A 25426-nucleotide genomic window follows, 5' to 3' on the forward strand; every position below is an offset into this window, starting at 1 on the left:
TTCAGACAGGCCTATAACACTTTCTGGAAGGAAGTATAGGAAAGAAAATCGGCGAAACGCTGGCACGGAACGACACTTCACAGATGTAAACAAACCGTCAGCCATGAGCACCGCCGACTCCGCCGAACGCGGCCGGTCGCTGGCGCGGCGCACAGCCTTATGGGAAGCACCACGTGACCAACCTGTTCTGTCAGGGGAGTTTTTTAAAACTCCCTGTGCGGAGTTCCCGGGGAGAACAAAATTTTGAAGGCGGAATAAAATCACGTCATGTCCGCCCTTATCCTCCCACAGGTTGTGAGCGGAGTGAAACGAGGGAATGCCGTTGTATTCCTCCCATACATCGGAATAAATATTGAAGGATGGGAGTATATAGGGCACATCACCTCCTTAAAATTCCCATGCGGGGGTATTTTCGTTTACAGTGCAAATAAGCTTTTGATACCATCTCGCACGAGAGCATATTAACGGAACTATCAAACATGCCCAATGGACAGCGGACTTATGAATACATAAAATCCTTTCTAGACAAGCACGCAGCCACGATACAGTTAGGATCGACCCGCTCAGGCGTTCTACAGACCCCCGAAAGAGGAACGCCGCAAGGTTCAATTCTTTCGCCGCTTCTCTTTAATATAGGGATGAAAAGACTAGCAGTGAAACTACAACGGATCCCAAACTTAAGACATGCGATTTACGCGGACGACGTAACTCTCTGGACCGCAAAGGTATCTTTAGGGGAACGTCAGGAAACCCTCCAGAAGGCAATTAACATTGTAGAGGATCATGTGGCAAAAGCTGGCGTGAGTTGCACCCCGGAGAAGTCCGAACTAGTTCGAGTAGAGATGGGTCGCTCAGGAGCGAGCCGGATCTTGTGAGCGGCTCTTTTGAAAGAGCGAGTGAGCGGTCGTTCAGTAAAAATGAGCGGCGGTTCTTTTGGAGAAAGGGAGCCGGTTCTCTCGCGTTCAGAGAGCCGTGCCGATGCGTTCCGTCAGAGCCGGGTCTTCTGCTGGGTTAGGGTGCCTCGATGCCAGCGCCGCCGACGGCGGCGCTGGGCATCGAGGCACCCTATGCTGGGTGCGACTTCCGCGCCATCTATTAGCGGTACGAGAAAGCAACTGCCCTCCCGCCCTTCCTCGCAAGCACACCGTGCTCGCAAGAGTCGCCTTCACCCCCTCGCCTTCGGCTGAAGAACGAAAGAACCGCCGCTCACTTACTGAACCACCGCTCCCTCGCTCTTCAAAAGAGCGGCTCAAAAGATCTGGCTCGCTCCTGAGCGCTCAGGATCCAGCCGCTCTTTTCGCCGCGGCTCTCTCGCTCTTCAAAAGATCCGGCTCGCTCCTGAGCGCTCAGGAGCCAGCCGCTCTTTTCGCCACGGCTCCCTCGCTCTTCAGAAGATCCGGCTCGCTCCTGAGCGCTTAGGAGCCAGCCGCTCTTTTCGCCACGGCTCTCTCGCTCTTCAGAAGATCTGGCTCGCTCCTGAGCGCTCAGGATCCAGCCGCTCTTTTCGCCACAGCTCCCTCGCTCTTCAAAAGATCCGGCTCGCTCCTGAGCGCTTAGGAGCCAGCCGCTCTTTTCGCCACGGCTCCCTCGCTCTTCAGAAGATCTGGCTCGCTCCTGAGCGCTCAGGATCCAGCCGCTCTTTTCGCCACGGCTCCCTCGCTCTTCAGAAGATCCGGCTCGCTCCTGAGCGCTTAGGAGCCAGCCGCTCTTTTCGCCACGGCTCCCTCGCTCTTCAGAAGATCTGCTCGCTCCTGAGCGCTCAGGATCCAGCCGCTCTTTTCGCCACGGCTCCCTCGCTCTTCAGAAGATCCGGCTCGCTCCTGAGCGCTTAGGAGCCAGCCGCTCTTTTCGCCACGGCTCTCTCGCTCTTCAGAAGATCTGGCTCGCTCCTGAGCGCTCAGGATCCAGCCGCTCTTTTCGCCACAGCTCCCTCGCTCTTCAAAAGATCCGGCTCGCTCCTGAGCGCTTAGGAGCCAGCCGCTCTTTTCGCCACGGCTCCCTCGCTCTTCAAAAGATCTGGCTCGCTCCTGAGCGCTCAGGAGCCAGCCGCTCTTTTCGCCACGGCTCCCTCGCTCTTCAGAAGATCTGGCTCGCTCCTGAGCGCTCAGGATCCAGCCGCTCTTTTCGCCACAGCTCCCTCGCTCTTCAAAAGATCCGGCTCGCTCCTGAGCGCTCAGGAGCCAGCCGCTCTTTTCGCCACGGCTCTCTCGCTCTTCAGAAGATCTGGCTCGCTCCTGAGCGCTCAGGATCCAGCCGCTCTTTTCGCCACGGCTCCCTCGCTCTTCAAAAGATCTGGCTCGCTCCTGAGCGCTCAGGAGCCAGCCGCTCTTTTCGCCACGGCTCCCTCGCTCTTCAGAAGATCTGGCTCGCTCCTCAGCGCTCAGGATCCAGCCGCTCTTTTCGCCACGGCTCCCTCGCTCTTCAGAAGATCCGGCTCGCTCCTGAGCGCTTAGGAGCCAGCCGCTCTTTTCGCCACGGCTCTCTCGCTCTTCAGAAGATCTGGCTCGCTCCTGAGCGCTCAGGATCCAGCCGCTCTTTTCGCCACAGCTCCCTCGCTCTTCAAAAGATCCGGCTCGCTCCTGAGCGCTTAGGAGCCAGCCGCTCTTTTCGCCACGGCTCCCTCGCTCTTCAAAAGATCCGGCTCGCTCCTGAGCGCTTAGGAGCCAGCCGCTCTTTTCGCCACGGCTCTCTCGCTCTTCAGAAGATCTGGCTCGCTCCTGAGCGCTCAGGATCCAGCCGCTCTTTTCGCCACAGCTCCCTCGCTCTTCAAAAGATCCGGCTCGCTCCTGAGCGCTCAGGAGCCAGCCGCTCTTTTCGCCACGGCTCCCTCGCTCTTCAGAAGATCTGGCTCGCTCCTGAGCGCTCAGGATCCAGCCGCTCTTTTCGCCACGGCTCCCTCGCTCTTCAGAAGATCCGGCTCGCTCCTGAGCGCTTAGGAGCCAGCCGCTCTTTTCGCCACGGCTCTCTCGCTCTTCAGAAGATCTGGCTCGCTCCTGAGCGCTCAGGATCCAGCCGCTCTTTTCGCCACAGCTCCCTCGCTCTTCAAAAGATCCGGCTCGCTCCTGAGCGCTTAGGAGCCAGCCGCTCTTTTCGCCACGGCTCCCTCGCTCTTCAAAAGATCCGGCTCGCTCCTGAGCGCTTAGGAGCCAGCCGCTCTTTTCGCCACGGCTCCCTCGCTCTTCAGAAGATCTGGCTCGCTCCTGAGCGCTCAGGAGCCAGCCGCTCTTTTCGCCACGGCTCCCTCGCTCTTCAGAAGATCTGGCTCGCTCCTGAGCGCTCAAGATCCAGCCGCTCTTTTCGCCACGGCTCCCTCGCTCTTCAGAAGATCCGGCTCGCTCCTGAGCGCTTAGGAGCCAGCCGCTCTTTTCGCCACGGCTCCCTCGCTCTTCAAAAGATCCGGCTCGCTCCTGAGCGCTTAGGAGCCAGCCGCTCTTTTCGCCACGGCTCCCTCGCTCTTCAGAAGATCTGGCTCGCTCCTGAGCGCTTAGGAGCCAGCCGCTCTTTTCGCCACGGCTCCCTCGCTCTTCAAAAGATCCGGCTCGCTCCTGAGCGCTTAGGAGCCAGCCGCTCTTTTCGCCACGGCTCCCTCGCTCTTCAAAAGATCCGGCTCGCTCCTGAGCGCTTAGGAGCCAGCCGCTCTTTTCGCCACGGCTCCCTCGCTCTTCAAAAGATCCGGCTCGCTCCTGAGCGCTTAGGAGCCAGCCGCTCTTTTCGCCACGGCTCCCTCGCTCTTCAGAAGATCTGGCTCGCTCCTGAGCGCTCAGGAGCCAGCCGCTCTTTTCGCCACGGCTCCCTCGCTCTTCAGAAGATCTGGCTCGCTCCTGAGCGCTCAGGAGCCAGCCGCTCTTTTCGCCACGGCTCCCTCGCTCTTCAGAAGATCTGGCTCGCTCCTGAGCGCTTAGGAGCCAGCCGCTCTTTTCGCCACGGCTCCCTCGCTCTTCAAAAGATCCGGCTCGCTCCTGAGCGCTTAGGAGCCAGCCGCTCTTTTCGCCACGGCTCCCTCGCTCTTCAAAAGATCCGGCTCGCTCCTGAGCGCTTAGGAGCCAGCCGCTCTTTTCGCCACGGCTCCCTCGCTCTTCAGAAGATCCGGCTCGCTCCTGAGCGCTTATGAGCCAGCCGCTCTTTTCGCCACGGCTCCCTCGCTCTTCAGAAGATCTGGCTCGCTCCTGAGCGCTTAGGAGCCAGCCGCTCTTTTCGCCACGGCTCCCTCGCTCTTCAAAAGATCTGGCTCGCTCCTGAGCGCTTAGGAGCCAGCCGCTCTTTTCGCCACGGCTCCCTCGCTCTTCAGAAGATCTGGCTCGCTCCTGAGCGCTTAGGAGCCAGCCGCTCTTTTCGCCACGGCTCCCTCGCTCTTCAAAAGATCCGGCTCGCTCCTGAGCGCTTAGGAGCCAGCCGCTCTTTTCGCCACGGCTCCCTCGCTCTTCAGAAGATCTGGCTCGCTCCTGAGCGCTTAGGAGCCAGCCGCTCTTTTCGCCACGGCTCCCTCGCTCTTCAAAAGACTCGGCTCGCTCCTGAGCGCTCAGGAGCGGGCCGCTCTTTTGAAGACTGAGGTAGCCGTGGTTCAGTAAGTGAGCGGGGGTTATTTAGGAGTGAGGAAGCTGGTTCTCTCTCGTTGAATGATCCGTGCCGAACTGTTCCGTCAGAGCTGGGTCTTCTGCAGGGTTTCGATGTTTTTCGATTTCTGACCGACGAATGGTGACCGGTGTGGGCCGACTCGCGCTACTGGTACTCGCTCGCAGTGTGTGGTGTGCGCAGCAGTCCCCTTGGTTTTTTGTGCGTCTTATGGTGTGGCACCCGATGCCACCGAGGGGAGAAGTAAAGAAGTCTTAATTGGCAAAGGATGGTACCGTTCGTTGCCTGCTGCTGTTCGAATGATGTCGCACGACTCACCGATCGCACGTCGTGCGCTGGTCCATTAACACTTCGAAGATGGTCTTCCGTGTCTTTAGAGGGCCCCTAAACCACCTCAGATATTTTTTGAACATTTCAAGTAAACGTGCATCGAGTTCAGAATGCCGTCACGATCAACGATGCCAAACGCTGCGGCGCTACGCGCTGGGGGAGTGCCAAAAAAAAAAAAAGAAATGCCTTGCTCTTCCCCTCGCCTTTCCAGTATCCCCAGCTGTCGTCACGATGTCAGCAGGGGGAATCTGGTGATGTCCACTGTGGAAACGATGTCCATCGGTTGAACAAGAACCTACGACTTCCGGTTAATCTGCTAGCAGGTACGCGCGCTTTCTGCTCTTCCTCTTCGTGTTGCTCGTTTGTGCGCCCTTGTTAATCGGTAATTACAGCCCGCAAAGCAAGTGCCAAATCGCTCGCGTTCCAACACAGTCGTGCCTAGCGGTCTGATTAGCTGCGCGAATGGAGTGTGACAGTGTTGGCCCTTCCAGACATGCGCGCAACACAGGGTCTCTAGCGTTACGCTTCGCATAACACGGGCTGGCACCGCAGCAACAGCGGGTAGCCGAGAAGCGCTGAGTCACGTTACCGGCACGGTAACTCATCGCATGCCGTTTGCCATTCGCGGGCCGCCGTTCAACAGCGGTTTTTGCTCGCGAACGGCGAGATTTCCTTGCCGTACGTAGAGAGGATGAGACCGGGACTCATTTGTGCGGCAGATTCACCGCCGCTGATCGCTCGACGGCGCCGATATCGTCGCTAGGCCTTTTCTGGTTCCCTTCAAAGCTAAAACGGCCGGCGCTTTGAAATGAAATACCGACGCTCACAAGCCGCAATATTTTCTTATTGTTGTTATCGCTCTTCGCAATACTTGTACACAAATAAGAAAAATACGCTGATACTAGCGGCGCCGTCGGCTGCGATGCGAGCACAGCCGAGCCCGTCGTCTCCCGGCTGCAGCTGATGTTTTCGTTGCTGGTGGCAGAGGCGCGCAGGTTCGCGGTCGTCGATTGGGCCATTGATGGTGCAGCGGGTGGGGCGCCTGCCGAACTGCCGTCTACTTTGGACACCTCTCGCGGGCAGACGTTCTACGGCACTGGCGGACGGTTCGCCGTCGGTATATGTGCCGCTAGCGTGGACGAGACCAGAAGTATGCAGTGTTTTTAGAAGCACGTTGGCGATGACGTATGTCACGTGACCTGTCGAGAAGCAATCGGCGAGGAGGGGAGAATACCAGCCGATGAGGAGAGTAGCGAAGGAAAGAGCGAAACGAGCGAGGGCCGTTTTTCGGTCCTCAAACGCGTGTAACTCCGCTAGTACGGCACCATTTCGAAAAATTCTCGCGGCTACGCGTTCGTTGTAGACTCGTGCAAAACTGCAACACCACAACTAAATTTCAACCTCTCGGTGGTTTAGGAGCCCTTTAACGACAAGAGGTGAACGTACAGTTTACGTCCTAGTCTTCATTTGTGCTAATTAGTGTAGTCATGAAAATGTCGCCCATGACATTCACATCAGTGCATTTTCTGAGCGTGTATCATTAGCACGTCCATAAAACGAGGCCCACGATCTGTTGTGTTGTAATAGAACTTCATTTCTTTTTTTTCTTTTTTTTTTGTCCTCGTGTATGATGGCGTGATCGCCAGTATCGCGCGTGCACTCAAGAGAGAGAGAAAAAAAAGAAAGGTACGTGCGGCAGTTTTGGGGATCTTTCGTATGATTTTTGTATTGTACTTCAAGAAATGATTTCTACATTCATTTTGCATGGCGTTACAGCTTACTCATATTATAGTGAACGTACGTATGTGAATAAATGAATAAAGTTGAAACATAATGTACGATCATTTTGTGTTCTTTGTTTGACAAAAGTTGATTTTAAAGTACCACAAAAACGGACAAGCTTCTGTAATGACGATGAAGTTACATACTTTTCTTTCTGAAAAAAGTACTTCGCATTCTGCCTGTCACAGTATCATAAGCATTTTATCCCCAATATCAGAAAAGAAAGCTTCAATACAACTAAAAATTCACGCTTTCAATATATGTAAAAATATTCTCTAAACATAGCGAAAATACCAATAACACGGTTATTAAATTATGCATATATCGTGTTTTTCAAAACCACATAACTATAGAATATGCATAACACAGGTTACACGTTTAAGTGAACCGGTGAGCCGTTCAAATGAACCGGTTCATTTCAGTGAGCGGAGCCGTTCCGAGCCGCTCACTGAAGTGAGCCGTTTTGCCCATCTCTAAATTCGAGTGAGAGCGCCGTATACACGAAAGGACGATAGACGTCTGATAAAGCTTGCTCTTGGAGGTCAAACAATACAGGAGGTATCTAAAGCTCGTATACTCGGACTATGGATACAGGAAAATGGAGCAGTAGGACACACGATCGCAAATCTCCGGAAAACCGTTAACAGTGTGTCTATAGGATAATAAACAGAGTAGCAAGAAACAGAAAAGGCTTCAAGGAAGAAGAGACGATAAGGCTCGTGCAGGCATTTATCATAAGCCGTGTAACCTTCGGCCTTCCTTTCCAAAAAGTATCAAACTCAGAGGGAACTAAAATGAACGCCCTGATACGCACAGCTTATAAGGCGGCGCTTGGTCTACCGATCAGCACGACCCTTTTTGAGGCAATGGGTATTAGCAACACTTTTGAGGAACTCGTGGCTGCAACACTGATCGCACAACAAGAAAGGCTCAATGCCACGGAGCAAGGCCGAACACTTCTCCGTCGATCCACTCAGACCGGCACATTGCAGCGACCAAACAGAACTCCTCCCACCAGACATACGAGCTAAGATCTCTGTGTCCCCCAAAACATGAGCGAGAACTACCACAGACAACGGGGCTTTGCACGGGCCAGGACACTCGAACGCAGGTTCGGTAGAAATCCGGAGGTTTATTACACGGACGCGTGTGAACAAGGTAGCAAAACTTTCACTGTGGTAGCGACAAACGCTAAAACTACTATTTCCGTAACAGTCACGACAGAGTCAGTGGCCACGGCAGAGGTTACCGCGGTGGATGTGGCTATACGTGACGCTGAAAATAGAGCACGTTCTGCTTTAATACTAACCGACTCGCAGTCGGCATGTCTCCTTTTCTTGACAGGCACCCTGCCCAAACTCGAAATGAAAACCCTAGGAAAAAATCTCACGGAACACCACGCTATTACGTGGTGTGCGGCGCACGCCGGAGTGACAGGAACGAGAGGGTGGACCGCCTCGCTCGAGAATATAGCATCCGAGCGACGGAACGCACTCTCGTAGAATCTCCGATCACAATAAAAGATATCTTGGAGGCACAGAGACGAGGAAGGCAACGGTATAGCTTTCCAGACCCATCGTTGGATTCAGCGCAAATGCGGGACTGGCGCCGACTACAAACCCGTACATACCCACACCTACTCCTACTACACCACATACACCCCACCCGGTACCCCAACACTTGCCCTTGGTGCGGGGGGCGGCCATCTCTTGACCATATCACATGGTCGTGCCAGGGTCGGCCACAAGAAATCCAATCACCCCTTTTGGGGCAAAACTCCAACAGTAGGCAGTGGGAGGTGTGGCTAGCCAGCACGGTGCAGGAGGACTAATTGGCCCTTCTCGACCAAGCCCGGCGTGCCGCTATCGCCAGTGGGGCCCTGGACTGAGGGACCCGCCCACTGGACCTGGATGTATTTTTTAAATAAAAGTTATACTACTACTACTACTTACAATGTATAACGATACTTGTAACCATCTAGCCCACCTTAGCGTCTTGACTGGTATTTATAATAATATATGGGAATCATTCTTTAGTGATTTATAATATTTCCACCTAAATAACTCGTGTTTTGTCAGTGACAGATTTTTCACCTTTTTTTCGTGTTTGCTCACTTGTCACAGCTATTTCGAAATATATATCACAAAACAATGTTTGGTTTGCTGATTTGATAAATTTGAAGTCTGTGTGTCTACATACATACATTTCAACTTGTCAAATAAATTACTGCAACGTGTTTGTAAAAGAATACACAACGTTTTAAATTGGGTCATTTGAGATAATTCACCTGAAAGTGCAAAAATTGTTTATTTTAAGAATTTCTCTTTATCTAAACTCCCGAATAATGGAAGATTATGGGAGGCTGATGGAACCACAGTCTATTTTCTCTTCGTCATTTCGATCTTCTCTGTCAAAATAAATGTTTGTCGATTTTCGTTTGTGTGATATGAATAATCAATCAAATAATACGTATTATTACATTGGAGGTTCAATACAGCACATACAATATACAGACGGAGTGTCCCAATGTAAAAGGCTACAATGAGACCGTGGGTAAAGGTTGCATATAAACAATACAAAATGTAGCAGAAGTGCGAAAAATAGGACCAATACAACAAGATATAACACTACATCTCCTAAAAACCATATATTAAAAAAAAGATATAACACTATGTATACCAGAATAAAAAATGTGAAAGCCTCAATGCAAGAAAATAAAGAACTTCAGAAATAAGTACATTATATAGGAACACAAGTATAGCTTAAACTAAAGAACCACCAGCATCAAGTATTTAACAAATAAATTTTTAATGAATTCGTGAAGAATTCAAGGAATTAAACGTTGGATTTTAGAGACATGGGTAAATGATTCCATAATGTGATGGCACATAATGCTGAAGTTTATTTACTGTAATTAGTAGAAACGTTAGGTAGAAAAACGTTTTTCTTAGTAGCAAATCCGGAGCATTTGGTTTTCAGTAAAAGGCTCAGAATCATCGAAGTCACTTGAATGTTTATTTGGTATTTGTTTATACAATAACACAATTAGACAAAACGGAGAAAAGTTATTGCAGTCAATATGTTGCAGCTAAGAAGGGCAGTGGCGCTGCCGTCGTGAGAGCAGTAAAAAATAATCCCAATAGTCTGATTTTGTGAAGGGATTGAAACTGGCATTGATATATATTAATTAACCCATGATACGATGTCTTAACTGACACGACTATGTATGTAGGTGAAATCAAAAGAAAGAAGAGCCTGGTGAGAAAAATATGAGCATCCTCTAAGGCGATGCACGAAGCCCGAATCCCGTCATCTTTGTAATGTGAGTATAATGCGGTTAACGAGTTTAAGGTTATCATCGAGGTGAACGCCAAGGAGGGATACACTATCACAGACACTGATGATGCGTGTCGCGGGGTAGTGTCATCTTAAGTGGTTCGCTGGTGACGTGAAATGAGCCCTCTTCCGGATGCGGGCGTCACAGTCGTAGCTGCTGCTGTGGACTTCACAGCAACTGCAAGGCCGATCCAAATGGATCGCCAAGCTCCGGGCGAAACTCGTTCCGGAACCAATTGTCACCGACATCAGCAAGGATGGTTATGGGAGCAGCTATTGAACCACGGCTATGTGAGGAGGCAACCTAAAAAAAAGAAAAAAAAAATGTGTCTCGTTTTATAGCTCGATTTTATTCAACAAAAATAAAATTCCTAATGAATATTACGTAAGTCCGGCAAGGAAAGGAACGAAGACCCTAATTTACTCTATCTTTAACAACAAATACTTTTTTTTTTCAATGCCCAATGTAAAAGGCGGCGTGGACGCCACTATCAATTGCAATAGAATGCAGCTTTTGAAGAGGGCAGAAAGGCTGGCTCCTAAACTTGGTGATTAGTTCCTTGCACAGGAGCTCCGTTATTGTACTCTCAACATGGTTGCTGTAGTCCGAAGTTGTGTTACTCCCGTATTCAGAAATGCATCGTAAATTGAAGCCCATGCTTGACTTGATTTAAATGACACCTGTCGTGAACGCCCCAGAGGAAACGCAACGAGCGTCCTGGGCACGTTCACGCCAGGCGTCATTTAGATCAAACCAAGCATGGGCTAGAACCTTAAGATGCATTTCTGAATACGGGAGTTAGAGTCGAGGTTTCTGTAATTGGTGTGGTTGTTCAGTTGCTTTAAGGCCTCATTTTGTACTTTTCTATAGGCCAGATTACGATACTGTGCCTTTGTCTGCTACTTTTATTACAATATCCTTTCTTTCCGCGAGTTCTTTGAGGATCTGGTGCTGCGCGGGGAACAAATGTTAGCGCTTGTGGCAATGCCGCGTTGACTGTAGAACTTCTAGAGTTTCTAGAAATATCTAAAAATTCTAGAATCAACGCGGCAGTGCCGCAGGGTAGACAAATGGCGTAATAAAATACAAGAGGTATATTTATTCACGCTACAAAGCATATATGCCTAGCTTAAGTTACAGCCAGTTGGCGCATTACTATTTAGTTTTGTAATCGTGCTCGCTCCTTGTTCGTAGTAGGTCCGCTTGTTCTCAGAGGGGTTTTGGGCACTAGGTTAAAGAAATGACACCCCCCTACTGGTGCCGCCCGGGACTGCACTGTGCTGCTCGAACCCGCCGCACTCGCTGGTGGTTGGGGCTCCAGCGCTTGCCTCAATCTCCTTCGCTTGCACTCCCTATGCACATGTCCCGCCTTGAACAAAAGGCTTGGATATCACTTTGTCTTGCTGCGTGAGTCTCTTCACTACATTTCTCGACCCTGCGTGCTGAAGGTGGTGGTAGCATAACCAAGCAAGATGGAAATTTCTGCAAGAAATTGCACGGTTGTATGCCTTACAATTCCTATAGGTCTTGGCGAACGTGTGTAAACTTGATGAATGAATGAATAAATCATTTATTGAAATTTGTATGTTGTATTAGTTATTGCTGGAGAAGGTCCGGTGGGACAGGGCTGCCACCCGTGCCCGCTCCACGAGGCTCCGCTGGTCCTCGAGAGCCGGGCTGGACAAGGCCTCCTCCCAACCCTCCAACGTCGGCTGCGTAATTTGCTCTATGCGGCTGTTTGCTTGGCACGACCAAACCATTTGGTACAGGTCAGCCCGGCCGCCACAGAATTTACAGGTAGCGTTAAAATGTTCGGAATCTATTTTGGCCAGCAAGGCCGGGCTGCCGTACGACATAGTTTGGAGCCTGCGCAGACGAGGCTCTTTCGCTTTAGTAAGTCCCTTAGCGGGATGAGGTAGTTTGTCTGCGCTAGGCGATATAATTGCAGTACATACCTGCGTATGTGGTTATCGGTGTTGGTAACTGAATATCCCGGTCTGACGGGTCGGTAGACAGAGCCCTGTAGACTTGGTGCGATGCTTCAAATGTGCGCGAAACTGTCCTCTCTCTACCTTCTTTCTCTCTCTTTTCATCCTTATACCCCTTCCCCCAGTACTGAGTAGCAAAGCGGCCGTGCGTCTGGTTAACCTCCGTGCATTTCCTCTCTACTATTTCTCACTCCCTGATTAGCATTGGTTTCAGTTTGATGGTTTATACCTACCATGCCTGAGAGAGCTCTTGGAAACACAACTCCCGCTCAGGTCGACGAATCTACTGTCGAGTTATGCCTCTCTGAACACCGAGAAGGAGGCTAGATTTAGCTCCGATTGTGTCATGCTTGGCACGCCAACTGCGACAACTGTCCATGCGACGCATGCATTACCGAGAAAGGGCTTCTGTCCTCTATACAGCGATACCAAAGTAAGGCGCGTAGGTAGTACCGTTGGAACGTCTTCAGCGATAATGCTATAACATTTTGTTTGGTTAGATGTGGCTTCAGCAAGCGACCCCTTTTCACCGATTTTAAGGACTTTCACGCCAGGAAAAGGGGGAAACACGCAAGAAAAGACGGAAAGGAAAAACGGGCAAGTTTGCACTCGGTCGTGCAAAGCTTAGGCACAGCGAAACTGTCGGTCCTCAAGTCTTACTGGCTGCTAGTGCTAGGTATTAACTTGGTTGCTGCTAGGTCTTAACTTGGTTTACCTACGCATGTAGGAAGGTATTCTAGAGCGATCATTTTCGGAGGTACCTTCCCTTTCGCGATATTTCGCGTGACTAGCGCTGGACAAGTCGGCGCCTACGAGCGACAGCATTCCTGGCATGCCACAAACGCAGGCAGGCTAACCAAGTTTGGCACAATGTCAAGAACGCTGTTGCTTGCCGACGCCGAACGCCTTGGAGGCTAGCCGCTCGATATCGATTGGCCAGCGTTTTTTTTTCTCCTGGCTCGGCGTGCCACGGAGAGAAGAGAGGCGGGGTCGGGAACGGAGGGTGCTGGCGAGGAGGTTGCCATGCTCCCTTGTGGTTGCCATGACTACGGCGCGGCAGTTTCTTGATATGGAGCACGAACCACAAGTTACGGCTGGCTTAAACAGCTTCGCTGCTAAAATAAAATAAAGAAATCTCCAGCTTTAGCACTCGGCGTAAGTAATGCACGACTTGGAACGTGCGGCCAAGAAACAGTGGCACGCAGCCACAGTCATCATGACAGGGAAAAGCTAAATGCCCTGAAACAGGGAGTCCGACGTTGTACTTATCTTCTCTGATCCGCTCGTGAGCAGAATCTGGGATCGAACGATGCACTCAATTTTAGAAGCTGAAGAAGTGTGAAGGCTACACGACATCTGTGTGTAGAAGCCTTTTGTGGTCATAAGGCCTTTGCCGGACGCCGAGCGCAGCCGGGCAGCGGGCAGGAAGGAACTGAGCCTCACTCCGATCACGCGTACGATAACAACCCCGCTTTATTTCACCAAGCAACATATATATATATATATATATATATATATATACACACGGAAAACAATCATGTGACAAGTGACGTCACGGACAATGTTTCACACATCAGGGCGAAAGCGCCCGATAACGCAGACAGACGACACGTGGCATAGGCGCTATCAGCACACCCTTTACTTTCGCTTTCGGATAACTTCAATTCCTGTGCTGTTAAAAACAAATATCTTAGCACGTGCTGTAATGGACGAGGCCGGTCCAGAGTTGCCGTAACATATTTTTATTTGTGTTTATATTTATGCTGTATTTGTTTTCTTGCTCACAACACCAATATTTCGTATCTATGTAGAAGAAAGATAATTTGTTAGTTCAACCTTCGTAGCATCAGTTTTACGCTGTTTGTGTCGTGGTCTTTCCTGCACTGCTTTCTTGTTATTGAGAGCCTCATGAGGTAGAAATTCATCCGGAGTCTCCCAGTGTGGCGTGCTTCATGGTCATATTGTGGTTCTGACACGTAAAGCCGCAGAACTTAACCCCAGCAAATACATGCGCCTGATCCATGGCTCAAGTAGAGATTAGAAGAAAGCGCGGCCTATTTCTAAATGCGCTTCATATCATGTTTGTGCTGGTTACTGGCCATACATACTCGCCCTTCAACTTTACTGTGGGGCAGGCATGCTGATTAATGTATGTTGGCGCATTCATAATAAGCCCATAGGCGTCATATTTTGCGCGTGTACTTTTTGATGTCTTGAAAACCGTTTCGGTAGGGGGTGGGGCACGTCAGTTTGCTTTAGCCGAGTTATAGCTGGGTCATACTTTCCCAAAATTTTTAAGGCCCGTATTCCGACAACATGGAAGGAAGGCGGACCATCGCTGAATAACGTTTAATTTATTGTGCGCAGAAGATGCAAAACAAACAATAATAGGATGAGCTCAGGGAACGAGAAATATACTGTAGAGTAGTCCTCGTCAGCACTATTCTGCTGATACTATACGCGATTCCTTAATTTGAAATGGCGGTTTCTGCGTTCCGTTTTCTTACGTGTGCTCCCCTTTGTGTGAAACCCCAAGTGGGGCCTTAATGATGACGATGATAATAGCAGCTGAATTAGTTGATAATTAAAGTCTGTCGTCTTCCTTCTTTATGTGTAGTAAAAAAGTGTGTACTTAATTGCAGAAATTGTAGTACCACATTATTGCTTTCCTTAGGACTGCGTATATGGTCAGATGACTATCTATTGTTTTTAAGGGCTATTTGATCACATGCCCTAGTTGAGAAATAATTTCACCAACCAACTCACAAGCTGCTTCCACGACAACGCAAATTTCCATATATGACTCTCTCCAAAAGTGTTCCGAGTCAGCGTTTTGATCGCTCTGGTCTTCATTCATAATTTTTTAACTTGTGCACCCCGTCATGCCGTAGAATTTAGACATTGTTATAGATCTTGCAGTATTTTGTTTGGTTTCTATATGTACGAATCTATAGCGGTGGTAGAATTAGTCCCCTCTGGTCTGAAGCGCATCGGTATAAAGCGTTCGTTTTGCTACTGTGCATACTGTTATTTAATTGCTTCTGACGTTTTTTCGCCCCTTTTTTTTTAATAGTGTACCCACATTAAGGTGATATTGTGTGAACACTCGTAGGACAATTTATTGATATATGAGTAAAATTAGGGCCCTTATTCAGGCTGTGCATTTTTTTTTTCATTTCGCTCCCGCTGCGTATTTGTTGTCCATGGTACCCTTCCAGCTACTGAAAATCTATCTTCAATATTTACGTAGGTTAGCTCACTTTCTAATCGGTATTGCCAAAATTGAAAAGTCTAGAATGTGGCTGTAGCTATAGCGACGACAGACTCGTTATTGGGTATATCATTTCTATTTATGCATCTCGCCGATTGCATCACCCCCGACTAAGGCTTTCATGCACTCCCTTTACCTGAGATCGAGTGCCAGTGTGGTGAATACAGTCATTGCGTCTGGTTGCGGAGTTGCTGTCAGCGCCGAGCAGCGCGTTCACAATCTGCTTGGTGCCAGACCTAAAGAAACAATATCTTAGAAGTGAATTCACAAACTGTATTTAAAACAATCGACGGAGCGGTTTAGTGAAGCGCAAATTAGGAACATTTATTTTTACAAACTCTATGCCATACATCTTAGACCAAAATTGTGTCTATATATCGACATGTAAACTTGCAGTGAGCTGTGTCAAAAATTATCAGTGTTTTCACTTTCCTATACGGCACAATAGCCTGGTTCTTTTTATTCTGCCAACTCCACATAGTGTGCATTGGGAACGTGTACAGTGACGCATTTTATGTATAGCTGCGCTACGCTTTGCAATGGCAGCAGCGATTCGGCAGTTTGCGTGGCGTTGGCCGACGAGCCACTGTCCATATGCGTAGCACTTGGACCTTGACGGGTACAGACTTTATTGTTACCAAAAAACAAAAACAATTTATTACTTCGAATCTGCCTTAAAGGGAAACTGAACAGGTTTCCAAAAAAATCGAGTTATAAGCACCATTTGATACTTTTGAACACCCTGAAAACGAAAATCGACAAGAAATTTGACATGGCGCAGCCAAAAACGCGTTATTAGCAAAAAAACTCCGAGCTGCGATTGGGCGGCGCGCGGCGCATCCGGCTCGCATCGATGATTGGTGGAGCGCACCGTGACGTCAATCCATGGGTCCACGAGAGCCCGCCGCAACGTGACAGCTTCTCACCAGGTACTGCGACTACCTTCCAGACGATTTCGCACGCTTCAGTTGCTGTTATGGATAATTTTGATCACTTAGGGGTGATTGGCGTGACACCATACGCGTTTGAACCAGTGGCCCGACAACGAGAAACACCTACGCCAAGCGCGAGCGCGATCGCCAGCGCGGAAGTTGGAATAGCCGGAGCCCGCCGGATCCGAGGACCTAATTGCGACATTTGCCATTGCGGCATTTGTGCCAGACAAATATACGCCGCACGGAAGTGATTTTCTTTTTCTTTTTTTTTTGCAGTATAGCTGTGCTGTTTTGCGACCCACGGTGCTAGAAGCGGCGTTCGACATTGCCTTAGCAGTCAGAGTGCGATTGTATTATTTCATACCGGGCGTCCTTATAACAGAATACGGAAAGAAATACTAGTTTTGTACACAGTGCATTCTACTGTTGCTGGTTTGCAAGTAATAAAGTGCGACTGCCGAATTGCCCTGAAGGTACACATCGCATGGAAATTATTGTATTTGCAATATAATTTAATTCAGTGTAGATATTACTTCCACAGATGCATTCTGCTGTGCTGTGACCGCAACAAACAATGCGTGCAATCATTGCTGTATTCTATCTTGCAGCGAATGCGGAGACGCACTGTCAGCACAGTGCATTTTGCAGGTACCAAGTTACTAAGATAACAATACAAGGTGCAGACGTGCCAGACAAATATGCGCCGCACGGAAGTGAATGTTTCTTATTTTTGCTGTATAGCTGTGCTGCTTTGTGACCCACGGTGCTAGAAGCAGCGTTCGACGCCGCGACGGCGTGCTTGGGCTGCTTGCAATGTCGTGCGGGAATTTGACGAAAAACAAAAAATTGTGCCACTGCACGTTGTTATGCATATCTCTGCGGTTTACTGTAGTACTATTTTATGCTTTTTGGCCCTCGATTACCGGTTGTGTTGAAACGATCAGAGGTAAAAGCCCACTCCTTTCATTTCACGCTTTTGAACAATGATGTCTCTTTGACATCAAGTGATGTGAGCACTCAGGCGTATGGGCACTTAGGTATCCGATTGAAGCTTTATTTTAGGTGTCTTTTCTTCCTGACGTATATTTCTGTTGCGACAGGTGTTCCTGCATGCACTGCAGTGCAATGTAAATAGAGGAAGAATGTTTGTGCTGCCAGGAAGTAAGCGAAATTCCTGCAAGACAGAAAAAAAAAGTGTGTCACAGAAGGCTGCTCTCGGTGGCGGCGATTCATTTCGTTTATGAGCGAAGATCACTGGCACCACGCCTGGCCTTAGTCGAGCAGATTTCAACAGAATTCCCATTGCACGCATCAGCGATAAACTCTGATGGTAATCACTGTCTCAAAAATGTTTAGAACAGAGAAGAGTGGTTCTTGAAGGTTTGAAAATAATTTGTTTCACCGCTGCGATCCACTGAGCAGCTTGTTTTTTCTGCCGTGGGAAATTGTGAAAGACGACGTCGTCTCGGCCGCCGTTGGTCGTACAGCCGTAAGCAGCGCAAAAGGACGGCATGGTGACGCTGTATGCTTCTTAGACGGAGTTCTCCTTGCGGTAACAGTCCTTTGAAGCGTTAGCCGGAAACGCAGGGTGGAGATTTTGATCATTTGCGATAAAGGCCACGATACAACCCGACTGACGCGCAAAACCTGCACACGCCTTCCTAGCGGGTGCCTGGGACCCCTATATTGGCGTCATTTCCGCTAGCTTTCCCCTTCCGCCGCCGCCGCGGGCTGACTCTGCGAGCCGCGGTGGGCGGAGCATAGCTGCGATTTTAATTCTTAATTACGCCGCCGCTACTCGTATGATGAAAAAAAAAAACTTCGTACCGGGGATTTCAAGTGTCTGCGCTTCAGAAAAACGTCACTTTTTAGAAATCTAAAACCTGTTCAGTTTCCCTTTAACAGCGAGTTGTATTAGGTAAAGTTACGCTTTTTGGTGCTTCGTTCATCTTTTCTTACAGTATTGTTATTTTATCTACTTATAAGCGTTGGTGCGCGCTCACTTTGCAAACACTGACATTTTTTTCTATGAATGAAATGTCGTTTCCGGAACCACGCTGCTTCTAACCTTTTCCATCCGGTCTGCTGTTTTTATCCTACGTTATGGTCGAAGAAAGCCCAGTCTGCTTCCGTGGAACGCAATTTTAAAGCTTTGTTAACGCAGAAAGAACGATACTTCTAGGCAGGAAATAATGGCCTCGTGAAATTTCGCTTAGTGAATTCGAGCGCCAATTTCCTACACTGCGCGGACTGCCTCAAGCGTCATTTCATCATTCATTTCATTATGGGGTTTTACGTGCCAAAACCAGTTCTGATTATGAGGCACGCCGTAGTGGGGGACTCCGGAAATTTGGACCACCTGGGGTTCTTTAACGTGCACCTAAATCCAAGTACACGGGTGTTTTCGCATTTCGCCCCCATCGAAATGCGGCCGCCGTGGCCGGGATTCGATCCCGCGACCTTGTGCTCAGCAGCCCAACACCATAGCCACTGAGCAACCACGCGTCAAAAAGATGTTGCGGCACCAACTTTTCCATACGTAGAAAAGCACGTCGCACACAGGTCGCACATACCAGTGGTAAGCAAGGCATGTTGCTGCGAGGGAACTGCATCTGAGCGGCCGCGGATGTTAGTGCGCACCAATATCGCGGCACACAAGCCTTGCAGTTCAACCGAGGAGAGAATACAACTGCCATGACGGAGGTCTAATCCGCAACCTATAGTCATTGTGTCATAACTACTGAACCATCCCACTGGTCAATTATTTACGTGTTCATATGAGTAGCCGAGCGTGCCTAACAAATTTGTAATCACGTGTCGTTCCATTAATTCAGAAAATATTAACCAATTTCTTTCGCACTTTCCGTTTCAGCTCACAATAATTATGTACGCCACCGTGTGGCTACTGCAACCCGCACGGATGCTGAGCGCGTCAGAATCCTTCTCCAGCGTCTACCTTCTGTCCCTCGTTGAAGCGTTCCTGAACAGCCTGCCTCTTCTCATGATCATGACGAACAGGGTGCGTACTGCAAGAAGCATAACTTAGCTGCACTGCTGCCGCAACTATATTAACAATTTCTAGGCCAGTCAATACATACTAAAGTAGCGTTTTCACTGAAACCCCCACGACTGCATCTGAAACGCTGATTACAGTATCAGTTTCTCAAAATTAAAAAAGCAAAAATAAACTATGCCAAAGGTCACATGCGTCACATTTATTAACGAAGAAAGCTAGAAGCTCACCGAGAAGTGTCACAGCTCAACGATAATTATTGCGCATAATTTATTTCAGTTCCTAAGGCAGCTTTACAGCGTTATGTCAAACAAAACGAAACCTGGGAAGAATTCTAAGGTTTGCTAGCGGAAAAAAAAATCGTGAGCCATTCCACTCTGTTAAGGTGGATTACCAGGGAAGTTGTTTAGCGCTCAACATAGAGGTGACACATAATTTTGAACAACATTTCGAACATATTTATTGTCCTCGCTGGTGATCATTGTGACGATAGGTTCGTACACACATTCGCGTATCACATGTTATTAAACGCGTCCATCACGTAAAACAATCAATGGATATACCCCCTTAAGCAATGGCTCATGCCGCCGTAAATGCGGGCCTCCCCATTACGACGACAGAAGTGAAATTCTACGCTGGAATGATGAGCGGCAATGGAGCCAGCTGTGGAAGGAGAGGACGACAGCGAACGTGTGAGCAGTTGCGCCAAGGGCCGCCAAGGAGCGAGTTCGCGGGTTGCGCCGCGGACGACAGACTCGCGGGTTCGCGGACGACGGTTTTACCGTAGCCACATATGAAGGGACCCCATTGCTAAAATGCCACAAAACAGCCTACATACCGCACCGGTATCACGGCTACAAGTCTTTGAGCACGGAAAGAGCAAGATTCCAGCTCGAAATGGTGAACTTCATTTCCACTTTTTAATGAGTGTCTCTGCAATGAATAACAAAGGTCTCCTAAGTCAAGCACCCCATTCGCACAAACTATACCAATTCACTTTGTCTTTATATTTCGGAAGGTGCGGCTTCTGTATTCACCTCTGGATGTCGGACCATCCTGGTCATGCTAACTTTACGCAGTTTTAATGATATTGTCATATGAGTGTTTTTAGGCAAGTCCAGCAATCTGGGACATCGACTACTGCGGTGAAGCCGACCCTGGGGCGATGGGGTTGGCGTAACTCTATGGGCAGCATTTTTTAAAAATGGATTGCTGAGCAATGGCTCATTTTTCGCGATTTGCACTTTAGGCGCTCAATCCTGACAACGTTCTCGCGCTATTTGTCGAGTGTAGTTTAGTTCCGCGGGCTGGATTTTCTTCCTGGGGCACGTTTGTAGACCCATTTAAAATGCATGGGGTGATTTTTAAAATGTCATTCGCAGCACAGTAAAAGCTCATCCGCTAATTTCACTCTAGCGGCACATACTGTAGGTCTGTCTGTATATGTAGGTCCAGTTTCGTTTTATTCCGCTGGCTGATTTTTTTTCTTGGGGCGCTTTTGTTTGGCACTATGCGGCAAAGCATCTCTACAGGGGCAAAAGATTCGTCCTTCGTTGAATTGATGGGAAAGAGCTTGTGGGCCATGTTAAAAATGGACACTAATGTGCAGCTGTGATGCATATTTGCGCCCTGGCGTATAAGGAAAGATGATGGCGTCAGATTGTGAAAGAAGGAGCGGGCCAAATGACCTAATTGAGTGGCATCGAAGCACTAAGCCCGGCTGCGCGTGCCCCCTTTTCTCAAGTTTCAGCGCATGGTAAAGTGTTTCATTTGGTATTTAGAAAGCGAAGGTATTTAGAGAGATTTACTATTAGGCAAATTTTTACACAAAAGGACATCGCCAAATAGAGCACTTGTTAAGTTTGTTTACTTGATAGTGCAATGTGCCGACAATGAGAAGGTTTGAATATTATCAGTGTAAAAAAAATTCAAAGGGAAAACTCATGATCTATACAACGCATCACGGAACGAAATAAAGAGGAAAATATAGTCTCCGTGCTACAGCGAAAATCAGCAGCTTCGTCTCGCTTAATAAACGATGCCGTTTTAATTTTAACTGCATAAGCATTTCTGTGCTTACCAAATGAGAAATTTGTCCGTCCGTCACGTAAGTCGACGATGCCTTGTATATAGCATGTAAAACTTTCACCGACCTGCTGGGATCTTTTGCGCAAGCGATGCTCTGCGCGAACCTTTCGTACCACTGGGCTACCGAAAACCTGGGTATAGCTGGTCTTTAAGACGGACCATGCTGTAAGGTTTGCTATTGTCGTCCCAGTTCTTATTGGCATTCATTCGCTCACACGGAGATCTGATGTTCAAGTTATTTGTGGTCTGTGCCGCTAAGATGGAGGGATCTTGCTGACGCAAAACACTGGCACATACCAGAGAGGATGAGGCCGTCGGAGGAGCCGCACTTGCGTCGTCAGTCATGATGGTGGGTACCATGCGACTCCTGTTCCAAAGGGGACGACGCCCAGACCTCCACCACTTGAAATGAGCTTTATTGCAACGGGACGCGGGCGAACAGATAGTAATTGCAGGTGTTCAGCCAAACGCAGCAACCACAAGCTCATTGATTTATTTATTTTATTTATTGAGTGCCTGCTTCACCATGCAGGCAATACAGCAGGGGTGATGCTGTTTAGGCACCGGCCACTCTTCTTCGCTGCATACCTTACATTCACCAACATACACTCTTTCACTGCTTAAAAAAACAGAAAAAAAACTTTTTCCTACCTCCCTAGAAAGTGTTTAAGGTACTACTTTGTGTAAGCATGTACTGCTTGAAAAAGTATAATGTTGAAAATTTTCTATTTTTATGCTGAATGGCAAAACAGTGATGTGTTGTATTGACACGTATACATGTTTGTCTTTCACCGGTGGCCGCTTTCCACCGGCTAACAAATGTTATCGCTCGGCGCAGGACGCGCCTGCATCGGAAGTTTCTGGAACGTTATCGATGCTTCTTTCCGTTGCCTGTTTTCGCCGACGCTTATGTTATCTGATTGTATGACCGAGGCGAATTGTCTAGAACTTTCTGGAAGACCCGCGGGCATCAGGGATTAATCTGGAACCTTCGATGACTCAGGTATAAAAGCCGACGCGTTTCGCCGCTGATCAGATTTTCGACGATCGCCGACTTCGTTCGCCGCTATCGTTGTGCTTTGAGTGTAGCTTGCTTTTGTGGGCACAGGTTCGCCCAATAAACAACCAGTTTAGTCATACACAGTTTTACGACTGTTTACTTCAGCGTCACTACTACGTGACAGTATTATAGTAGGTTTTTACCGTTTTTTTTATAGGTTGCGCTTGTGAAAGGGTTTTCGTACGTTGTGTGTACAGTGTGTCCATGGTTAGGTATCGGGGATTCGGGGCTGCCGCCTCGTCAAGCTGTTGAAATCAGCAGCTTCTTGCGGCAACTCACTGTTTATACAAAGAAAATGAACAGATTTCATTTGATTTGATTTGAAGGCACATATGAAAAACTGCGCTCAAATTTCGCATTAGGGAGTATCGTAACTTCGGACGTTTTTTGTTATTTATTTAAGATCTACTGCAGCCCGAGAACGAAGCAGGGGCGTACAAAATACAATGAAACATAGTGCAATGCGTTCCATTGTGGCACAGTGCGGTAGAAAAACGAATGCGGGGCTGCGCTCTCTGGTGTTATCTAGATCTGTGTATCATTGGTTCTATCTGTTGTCTATGTGATCAACGAACCCTCTGTAACCCAACTGCACCCATGACGCGAACGATGTTTTGCATTCTGGAAGGCATGCGAGCACCAGCGACTGAACTGCAATCTTAGACGCGCCACGGTAAATAGCCGACGCGCTTCATCCGGAGATGAGATTCTCGACGATCGCCCACTTTGCTCGCCGCTATCGCTGTGCTTGGGTGCTACTTGTTTTGCTGGGCGCAAGTTCGCCCAATATAGAGTAAAATTTGTAACTTAGTTTTGACAGTGCGTCGTTTTGCGCCTTCCCTACAGCGTACTGATGTCGGTACATGCAAGTACTATATCATGAAATATCATGAGCAGCAAAAGAATTTGTCTCGCCGGTTCGCAGATGTCTTTCGCCATGAGTCGTGTGGTCAAGCTGTGCTGCGCTGAAGAATCTGCATGGGAAGAGGAAGAGATGCCAGTAGAAAATAATCCTGAAGCAGGTAAGCAGCTGTTTCATTTAAACATATCTTTGAACTTTTGTACCTGCCGTTGTCAGGGCACAAAATGTGCGAAGTCATTTCCTGATATAGAGCAAATAAGGCACAGCTTGAACGAAAATTCTTGTGGTACCTTTGAGTCAGATTTCGCGCGATTAGGGATACAGTAAGCCACAACTGAAGAGGTCCGCTTTTTTTTAAAAGCATAGTCTAATAGATGTGACAATGCTTGGGTGCACGGGAAAAAGTGGGAACGACCAAAAGAGCAACAGCACGGCAATATGTTTCCTGCAGCAATGAAAAACATACGATAATTTTACTCGCCCAGCAGACGCTTCAGAGGCTGCAGCATTACTCGTTAAACATGCGCTGAAACCAACATTTACCACTCAACAGTTCGCGTTAAACTTACTTTGGAAAGACGACTGGCGACTGCATGCATTCATTTTCGCTATTGAAGCTCTTCTGCCTAATCCCTCCTTAGAACACATATGTTTCATTCAGTATTTTTCATTGAAAAATATAGAAGAAAGACCTGAAAAAACACATACACGGAGCCTGTGGGGCTTTTTTTGAATTCGCAACATTCTAAAAACAATTTAAGTGAGGACACATTCGCATGAAACTTTTTAGAAGAGAAAAATAAATGCAAGTTAGTAGCTGCCTCTCCAGCACACTCGTTAGCCTAACCTCTGCTTTAATGTGCAGGCAATGCCTTTCCTTTCTTATAAAGGTTTATTATAGTTTTGTCTGTTGCCAACACTTACTTCAGTTACCTCATCCCATTATTTTGGGGGTTAAATCGCTGAGGTTTGGAGTGTCCCATAAATAAAAAAATCATTGCAATCGTGTAGTTTAGTAATATTCTAGTAGTAATGTGCTTGTGCCTGAATATTTTGGTTCCTATATATTCTGCAGTCATTGCTGAGGCCTCTGTAGCTTTCGTGTGCTCCTATTTTATCTTTCATGGCGTGCGCTCTTCGGAATGTACTATGGGTCTGTGAAAAACGTATTGGGTTCTTTTTCCGGTGTTACTGATGTGAAGAACGCTAAGACAGACACGAAAGCGAAAGTTTTATGAGATCCGCTACAGTGCAAACACACTAAAGCACCTAGGGTTCACTCGTGTACATTTGTGCACTACCATGTGCACGCTATCGATGGGCTCGCAGTGGGTAAAAAAAGGCTTCAGTAATACGCGCGTATTCATCACAAGAAGGATCAATCCTGGAATTTTTTTAATAAATCGAGCGGTTTGACACCACCTTATTTGCATTTTTCTCAGAGCGCCAATTTAAATCACCTTTGTATGTACCCAATCTGTACAATACATTTTATCAAATAAACGCCCTAATTTGCGCAAAACCAAGAATGCTCTTGCACAATCGGCAACTACAGGTACAAGTTTTGTACAACGGCCTTTTTGGCCGTGCATCAAAATCATTACGCTGCATCAAATGACTATATTCCCGATAGTCAAGTTGTAGTGGTGTTGAAGAAGAAGACGGTTTTACAACTGCGAGTCACCAAACTAACTTTTTATTGGGCGGCTCTTGTCCCTACAAAAACAACTAACACTTAAGCACCTCCATAGCGGGGAGTGCAGGTGGTGGTCGTCGAAATCTCATCTGAGGGTCAAGCGCGTTAGGTTTTGTACACGACTCGTCGAAAGTTCCTGCGTAATCGCTGCTGCCGGCGTGCCTTCCAGGAGGTACTGTGCAATCGGTGTCGTGCATCAAATCTGATTACACCATGTTCGGTGACTACAGACAGCGTATAGAAGCAGAGGTAACATTATAGAAACTTCAAATACAGGGAGGTGCATCCTGCACTGAGCGACTTTTAACATTAGTTAGCCGGTGAAACACGGTCACTGCTCAAAGATGAATAAGTACACGTGTCAATATGAGCAGCACGTACTTTTGCTGTGTTTCCTGCATCCGTCGAAACTGTTTAAGAGAAATAAGTATTCAAGGAGCGATTATGCATTCTCTTGCAGGTGCATTTCCTTCGCGTACGCGTCACGTACGA

At 48.1% G+C, this 25426-nt stretch overlaps 1 protein-coding gene across 1 annotated transcript in view; it reads left to right on the plus strand.

The window, feature by feature from the left end:
- The window catches only part of LOC119431864 (ATP-binding cassette sub-family C member 2), a 191937-nt gene that overhangs the window by 7202 nt on the left and 159309 nt on the right, over window positions 1–25426 (plus strand). Inside the window, exons 3-4 of the mRNA XM_049658085.1 lie at window positions 19088–19234; window positions 23302–23398. Of these exons, the coding sequence (XP_049514042.1) occupies window positions 19088–19234; window positions 23302–23398 (244 nt within the window). The remainder of the gene's footprint in view (window positions 1–19087; window positions 19235–23301; window positions 23399–25426) is intronic.

The sequence above is a fragment of the Dermacentor silvarum genome, chromosome 10, assembly GCF_013339745.2.
Source record: "Dermacentor silvarum isolate Dsil-2018 chromosome 10, BIME_Dsil_1.4, whole genome shotgun sequence".
Classification (NCBI taxonomy): Eukaryota; Metazoa; Arthropoda; class Arachnida; order Ixodida; family Ixodidae; genus Dermacentor; species Dermacentor silvarum.